General features: G+C 30.1%; 1 protein-coding gene across 1 annotated transcript in view; it reads left to right on the forward strand.

Annotated features, from left to right (window-relative positions):
- The window catches only part of LOC106460516 (RNA-binding protein 25-like), a 77,767-nt gene that overhangs the window by 10,456 nt on the left and 58,375 nt on the right, over positions 1–8,936 (forward strand). Inside the window, exon 2 of the mRNA XM_013920231.2 lies at positions 6,547–6,655. Coding sequence (XP_013775685.1) covers positions 6,562–6,655 — 94 coding nt within the window. The 5' untranslated portion in view covers positions 6,547–6,561. The remainder of the gene's footprint in view (positions 1–6,546; positions 6,656–8,936) is intronic.

Genomic DNA, 8,936 nt, shown 5'->3' on the forward strand with positions numbered 1-8,936 from the left:
ACGAAAAGTATTTTTAATTTTAACATGAAAATTACTTTGCACACAATCTATTCAAAACAAATACTCTCTCTCTCTTTCTCTCTCTCTCTCTCTCTCTCTATATATATATATATATATATGGACAATTCTTTATTTTATTTTATTAAAAATACCTCACAAAGAAATATGACTTTTTTTGTATGTGAAAGACTCGTAATATTAACTGAAAGACTGCCAAATTTCGTGAAGATATACTCAATATACAGTTATAAGTAATAAATTTATATGAACTTTAAATGAGTTCAAAAGGTCATGTGACTCGGTCAAATTGACCGACCCTGTGTTGAGAGAGTTAATCAGGGCATTAATAACCTGATTGTAAGATGGAAAAGCATCATCGATAAGAATGGAGACTTTCATTTAATAAATGTTTTGTTTTGATATATAAGTTGTTCGGGTTTTTTCATCTAAAAAAAGATACATTAATTTCTTGACTACCTAATACATCGCTTTAACTTTTTCTGCCTAGGTGTCATTTACTACGCATGCCATGAGTTTTTAGTGACTTACATTCCAAGTTTTATTCAACAACTTTTTCTTTATACCAGTTAGTCTAGCATAAAATTGTAGCTAATAATCCATATTTTAATGGTATTATATGTTTTTAATTTTATAAGGCAATATTTAAAAAAACCTGGATTTCCCCAAGAGTGAGAAATGTGACATACTTCTGTAGGCATTCCCTCTTCTCTATTTTATTTACCATCCCTCCAATAAGTGCAAAATTTGACATAAATTACATATTTACTGAAATTCTGCCACATTTTGTGAAGATATACATACTATATTAAAAGTTAGTAGTATCAAATATAATGACTTTAAATGAGTAGAAAGTGGTCACATGGTTTCTTAATTTGGTCCGAACTCATGTCTAGAGAGTTAAAGGATGCCTGCTGTGCAGTATCAAACAGGAGATGACAACTGAGGTTGAGTAAAATCTTAATTTCGTATTTTTATATACTATGTTTTTAATCACTAATCAAATAAAGTTAACCAAGCTACAAATATTTTGTATTCTTGTCTTAACAGGTAAAAATAAAAGAGGGAAGGCTAGGCTTGAACCAGCCGACTTATGATTTGAATGCATGCCAGATCGTGCAAGCGAAAACCCTGGATATAATGCTATGCCTGAACTTTTGCAACCAAAATTAATTTCTCAGCAAAAATTTCTCAGAAACATTAAATTATTGCCTAGTATTATAATGGCACAATTAGTTTGAGAAAATTTTTTGAATAGAAAAAAACTTGGATAATCGAGACACTAGTGTAGCCCCCATTTCCCAGTACAGACATTAGTGAAGTTAGGCACATCTGGCTTTTGAGTTCTTTGGGCTGACTCCTAGATCTGTGAAAATATTTGTTGAGGCCTGCATTAACCCATCACTAAATATATAAGCTTGTGTACCTTATTGCAGCTATCCTCTCATTGAAGAAAATTTCTGTAGGTTTCAAACAAATACAAACTAACAAAACACATACTTTCACAATTCACGATGAAAGGAACTGAAAGAAAAGTTTACTATGGAAATTATAAAAATAGCTTTTAAACCTTTATATGTATATATATATATATATACTTTATTAAAATTTTGCTCTGTCCAATAATTATTCAACTTTCTTTATAGTTGTTTTAAAAGCTGTGTTTTATTATAAGTGATTAAACCTTTCAAGATGGGTCACGGGTGGAAGGCCATGTCATCTCGTTTGTTGACTCGCACTAAAAATTTTATTGAACTACTATTTCATGAATTCATGTCAATAAATTTGGTATCAAACTGTAGATTATAATTCAAGTTTTAGTAATACATATTACTAAATTTCTTATTTTAAAAGTAAATATTAAAAAAAAACATAAACAAAGATTTTTGTGTGTCATGTGGTATGTTGAATGCAGCACTGGTTCAAATTAGATGTTTGTGAAGTCTATAGTTTTGTAAGAATTATTGACAAGCTAGAATATAAAATAAGAGCCTTATCTTTTCAATTTGCTAAGATATTGCTTATGTCATAAATCAAACACAGTCGTACCCCGTCCACCTCTATCCATTTTTGGAAATGCTCCCTTATTTACATTTACTTCTATATATGACATGAATAACCAATTGAAAGCTTAGAATGTTTTCCTAGTGGCTTTCTCATCAATTTTAATGGGCTTGGTGCCATTTCTTTCTTTTGAACCAATATTTCAATGTGGTAGGGTGTCTTTAATCTGCTCGAAATTTAATATTTTTTTAGACTAAAATACATTGTAGTTACTAAGCTTGATAAATTATAGTGGAATTCTATGGTATTAATGTAGTAATTTATGATTTTTTAGTTATTCAAATGTATATATTAAACCTAAAAAAATATTTTGTTTCATATCTTCCATGTGCAAATTTTTTCAAGTGTTAGCAATCGTGTACAAAGGTCATAACTATAAGACATAATTGTTTGCTTTATTTCTTTAGTTACTGTTCTATGTTTTAAGAAAAATAAGTTTAAGAAATTATTTCAAAATAGCAATAATCTATATACATATATAATGTATAATAATGGAAATGTGAAATATTTTACAAAATACTACTCTACTAAAACACAGTTAAGGTATGTTACTTTGTAATGACCAAAGGTCAGTTTTATATTATTTGATACAGTAACGAATACACATGAGACGCTTCATTGTAACTTCTGTATTGTTAGCCAGGCATGGCTGAAAAGTCAATATAATAAAAATAATAAATATATATAAATGAATAATGTTATGAGATTTAAGCTATTTAGTTTAAACATTTATGTTTTCATTTTATAATTTGTGTTCATTCTAGAATGAAAGAGGCATAACTTATATTTATTTCCTAATTTGTTTTGGTGGTTGCTAGATCGGTCAAATCTACCGAACCTGTACAGAGATTAATTATGGAAGATAACAGATAAAATGTAAAGTTTTTTCTTAAGAAATGTTTGATAACTATCTGGACATTATAAAGGTTTCGCATATGAAATTTCAAAATTTTATGATGCAAAGAAGTATTTTTAATCTTAAAATGAATATTACTTTGCACGACAGATAGGCAACATGCAAAAAGATAAAAAAGACATGATAAAAACATTGGTTTATAAACCTTAAAACTGAGTAAAAAAACTTGATATTTTGTGTATGAAAGAATTGTGATGCTTACTGATAATCTGCCAAATTTTGTTAACATTTGCTTACTAATTTAAAAGTTACAGCATGAAAACTATATAGTTAAATTGCTTGATGTGGCAAAAACTAAGGATTTGCAACTGTTTCCAAGAAATGGATAATATATTTTCAAGGGGTGATAGGTTCTTAGTTAAAGACCACAGACAATAGGGCATTTTTCGTGCTTGATTGTGTATATCATATCACAATGAAAGGAAATGCGATTAAAAAAAAAGTCACAAAACACTCAAGCTCTTGTTTTCCAGGCCATATTTGGTTATGGTTGGTTGGAAAACTAGCGTAAGTGCTACATAGAGAACTGGGTGGGCAAACCTACATCACATATGGTAAACAAAAATCAGGACAGCAGGTGTACAGGAAGATGGATATAATATGTCAATAACACCGCATATGTTTGAACCAGAGCTTGCAGATGATAATGTGTCTGATGTTGGCTGAATTGGACGAGGACTGGTGGTTGTCTGATCTTTCTTTGTATGGAATTGTGTCAATAGTTATATCATAAAAGACTGGTTTACACTGCTAATGTAATGAAAATTGTATGAAATTTGTATCTGTCAGTATGGTCACATGGATGTCAATATAAATTCTAGTTAATATTTGTTTTTCAAGTGATGAATCTAGATTTAGATCTGATATCAGCTGATGGACTCCTGATATAGTATTCTGCACAGGCTCCAATTTGTATGCATATGACTAAGTATAAATTAGGACTGGAAAAGCAAACATAGCTGAGGTCATATTCCCGTAATTGATATTGTAGATCTAGCATTTTTTTGTGTTGCATATTGATAACTCCAATTAAATTTCATAAAGTGTTACAAGCATGAAAAATAAATAAAAAAAATACAGTTGTTTGTCTGTGCCATTTTTTTTGTAAATGATAGTTGTACAGTGAAATTTCTTAAATATTTTTTGTTTGAGCAGATTTACTGGTGTGTTTATGAAACATGAGTGTTTGCTAACAATTCTATATTGTACTTAAAATGTTAGCTAAAGCATGAGCTTACCCTGTATGCATTTTGTTTTCAAACAGCTTATTGGGCATGACTATCATCACTGTTATTGGTCTGTGAACAAAAGCGTGATGTACCACTGGCATGAGCCTGGTTGCTACTTGCCCTGCTTGATGGATCTCCCTCAAACTTTGGATACACATTGGGCACTGCATTTTTCTTTAGCACAATTTTTTTTTGCAAATCTCATATCAAATTGTAGTATATTTTCAAATTCTGATGCCAAAAAGTGTTCACTACATACGTGGCAGCATTCAGTTGTACTCCATTTATCACGAGTTTTGTTCAGGCCGTGTGCTATTTTCTGTCTGACGTAGGTGGAAACTTGTGCATAGATACCTCCTTTTCCTTGGGAAAATTCCCACATCCATAAACAACACAGCAAAAAAACCATAGTTGTCGTTGTTCTGGAACAACTTACAAATAACTGTATTCACAACATCTGTCAAATGAAATTTGTCCTGATAAAAAAAATTAATTGTTTTCACATAATCCGAGTTTTCCTCCCGGAAAATGGTGCACAGAGAGGAAGACAAACACGACTGGCCTTATTCACTTTGAATGATGCCACTTGTCTCTGACCCAATTTTTCAAGCAAGTAATTGCAAAGGCTGACTTTTGCACTAACTTTGGGAGTTTGTAGATCTGGGGTGGGGGGCAAATTTTTGAAAAATGGATTGGCTGTAATTTTTAACTTATTTCTACGGCACTTAAATATAAATACTTTTTGTATTTTTTGGAAATAAATAAGACGTGAAAACATCAAAATTCTTGTTATTAGGTCTTTATACACACACACACATATTCTTGTAACTGTATCTTTTTTGAGGGTCTATGTACTTTTTTTTCACACAACCATACAAATACAGGTCACGTTGTTCTTTGGACAACTTGGAAATTTTCTTGAAATCGAGCCCTGTGAAAGTAATATACATTTATCAGTAGTGCTAGTACGGGTCTAGTTGGAACCCCTTAACTCTCTCAATACAGACTCACTCAATATGCCCGACCACGTGACCTCTTTGTACTTGTTTAAAATTTGTATAGATTTAATATTTCTAACTTTTAATATGGTGTGTATATCTTCATAAAATTTGGCAGTCTTTCAGCTAATATTATTATTATAAATTTTACTTAGGTGATTACATTCATGAGTTTGAAGGTAAGTTTCATAGCCAGCATTACTGGTTGGACTGATAGTGATTGAAATGATGTCGAAACTAGATCTGATGTTAATTATTTAAGCATAGATTTTTATATTTTAGAGCAATGATGTGATGAAATGGCTTTTATTACAGATATGAGTTAATAGATTTACCATCAAAAATGTTTTAAGTATCATATCGACTTGGTCTGTTTAAAACCTGTTACATTAGGTTGACAAATTTTTCTATGAATGTAGCCTAATGCATACCAGTAACCACAGTGACTTAGATGTCAACAATAAGTGTCATAAACATAATCATTTAAAATTTCTAAATTAAATATGCCTACATTACTTGTTGCCTTTATGTATATGAACTGCAGTTAGATCTAGATTTATGAAGTTTTTAAAATACAATTAAGCAGGTTCAAGTATGTCAAAACTTTTGAAATGCCAACTATTTAGCCCTATGTTATAAGGTACCTATACATTTATTGCTTGGCTAATATTAATAGTACGTCTAGATCTGTTAAATTAGTATAACAGAATCATAGATCTATGCAATTGTAGTTCTTAAAGACCAATGTTTCAAAGGCATACATCAAATAACTACATCTAGGAAAACAAATTTAATTGTGTATATTTTAGGCCTATTTATAAAAGCCCACATGGCCATTGGCCCAGAATCAATACATAGGGAGAGACCTATAGATTGAACAGACTGTTTACTTTGTAACCTACAAAAACAAATTATACAATATAGGAATGTGTATTTCAAGTATAGAATTTTCAGTCCTTGGTAGCTTGCACATAGATATTTATAATATTAATTGTCACTTGACTTATTACTAATACCAGTTAGATATATAGATATATATGTACAACTAACTTACCTTGTAATAGAGGCCTCCATTTCGCTTAATAACCAAAATCCATTTCTTCTTTAAGTCTTTATTTGATGGGAATTGATGGAAAGATATGTTTTTGTATCATTTGACACTTGTTTTTCTTTATAAAGCCAGCCATTGCTGCAATTCTGCACCGAGAAATGGACTATGTTGTTAGCACTAGCATTGAATGTGATTTATGCCTATGCAGATCAAAGAAAATGTGGAATGTCTGTTTCATACTTTATAAGTTTTATGTTTATTTTATTACAGAAAAGTTAATTAACAATGTCATTCCCACCGCATGGGCCACCTATGACATGTCCAGGGATGCCACCTCTTCCTCCAATGATGCCACCACCCTACACTATGCCTCCAATGGGTAAGTATTGGATTTTAAACAAGTTATAATTTTTTATGGTATATTCAAGTAAAAAAAAAAGTACATCTTGCAGTGCAATGCAGGGCTAAAAATTTGATTACATCCAGTGCTGACAAAGCCTTTTGCTGAATACCAGAGCTCGTCAGGCTGGCTGGGATGTGACAGAAACAGAATTGGTGTTGAGTTGCTATTCCTATTATCAAATTAAATGGACAACAACTGTTATCATGTGAACTAGATTAAGTTGGTGAACTGTAATATATCGATTTTGTCATTTACAAATTAGAATTATGGTAACGATAATAGCACATTATTAGTTTATTTGTTTTTACACCATTTACTTATTATTTATTTTTGCCTTTTTTATTAACTTGATGAACCAGTAAGTATGATTTTCTCAACCTTAATTAAAAAAAAAAAAAAATATATAATTGTCATTGTTGCTAGAAAGTTTGTTTTTTAAATACGTAAGAGCAGTGATTGCCCTGTGTGGAATGACAGAATGAAAAGTTTTTTCATTAACTCACATAAAAAATAATTGAATAAGATGAGACCATCCAAGATTTCAGTGTTTTTAGTTAATAAGTTGAAAACATATTACTTAAATGAGATTTTATATTGCAGTAGTAGTATTCAATGAACTTTAGAATTTATTCTTTCCTTTTCCAACATTCTTAATAGCAGATTTCTATTTTGACTACTAGACTCTCAAGTCAAGTTATTAAATATGTCATATTTGGAATTTGTCTGGAGATAAAGGCCTAGATTATAGGCATCCTTTGTGTGCACCTTTCTTTTTTTTCAAGTAGCTACTAATATATTTGCTCAGTTTGTTCATAATCTTGTATCATAACAGCAAAAAACAAAATCAGCTGTTCTAAAAATCCATTTTGATATTTCAAACCAAACATAAATGTATAAATAGTTACTTAATTTGTCAAATGTTACAAATTTATTATTATTGGCCATAATTATTTTTTATACTTTTCTGTGTTTTCTTCCCATTATTCAAAGAAAGAACTACAGGGCAACATGTTTTGTGAACTGCAAGTCACAAAAAAGTGAATGTTTTATTAAAGCACTGTTGCGCATGCTTGAGTATTGGTAATGTGATTACAAATACTAATATATTTTATTATTTTGGAGCATAAAGATACTTATCACTGGGACAAGTGAAATCAAAAATCTCATCATAACAAAATTTGTACTTGTTAGTGACATAAGGGCAAGCCTAATTTAGAAACCTCGATGGAATGAGCTAATAAATTTGAAATTACTTAATGTGGTATTATGCAAATCCTTTCAGATTTAACCTTAACCCTTTAGATGCTATAAAAATGTTTCCCCATAATGCATTTAATTACACACTCAAAGGGTTAAGAAATATTTTTATTTATAAAATTAGTATTTGTATAAAATTTCTAAGCCTACTGGTATTTTTTCGTTATATAAGTGTCATGCAGGAAGGTGTGATGTTTTAAACTTTGAATTCATAATATGTTTACACACATAAGAATTATTTTGAGAAACATTTTAATTTAATAAGCTAATTTTATACTTTTGTGTTTTAAAATTCATATTTGAAAGGTTTAATTTTTTTAATTTATGCTTTGCTTTGATCAACTGGCATTCATGAGGTTAGCAAGTGCAAACAACATTTTGCTGGAAGCTAAACCGTCTCTGCTAAAGTTAACATTATATCGCCTGCTGGCACCTGTTGATGTGTGTCAACATAAAACATTAAGAATTAACTATAAGTGAAAAGGTAATGATGTGAAATTGTGCATTTGACCCAAAGAAGATATTGTAAGATTATTCAATGAAGAGATGAAAGGTATGTCTATATTTCCATTTTTTAATTTTAAACATTTCATTGCAATATATGTTGATGATAGTAGCTAGAGTTAGTGATGTTGTGGAGGAAATGGCAAATATAATATTTACATTTACCTTAAAACTTTTGAGTGAGGTTCTAGAGACTATGAAACTGAAATGTGAAACTGTAGAATTAAAAAATAGTATTTTTATATTTAACACGAAAATCACCTTGTAGGTGAACTATTTAGAGAGTGAATGCAAATAACTACATTAAATACCAAATGTTTAGTGTAAATAACAGAAAACAATCAGAATTGGATATTTTATTTTTCTGAAACTACATACATTTAGAAAGGTTATTGTATATCTTCAAACAATTTCATCCAATAGTTTCAAAATAAGTTCAAATATCGTAATCATTTCTTATAAATACCATTTCCTAATGTAATTTTCCAAGATATTA

The sequence above is a fragment of the Limulus polyphemus genome, unplaced genomic scaffold (assembly GCF_000517525.1).
Source record: "Limulus polyphemus unplaced genomic scaffold, Limulus_polyphemus-2.1.2 Scaffold784, whole genome shotgun sequence".
Taxonomy (NCBI): domain Eukaryota; kingdom Metazoa; phylum Arthropoda; class Merostomata; order Xiphosura; family Limulidae; genus Limulus; species Limulus polyphemus.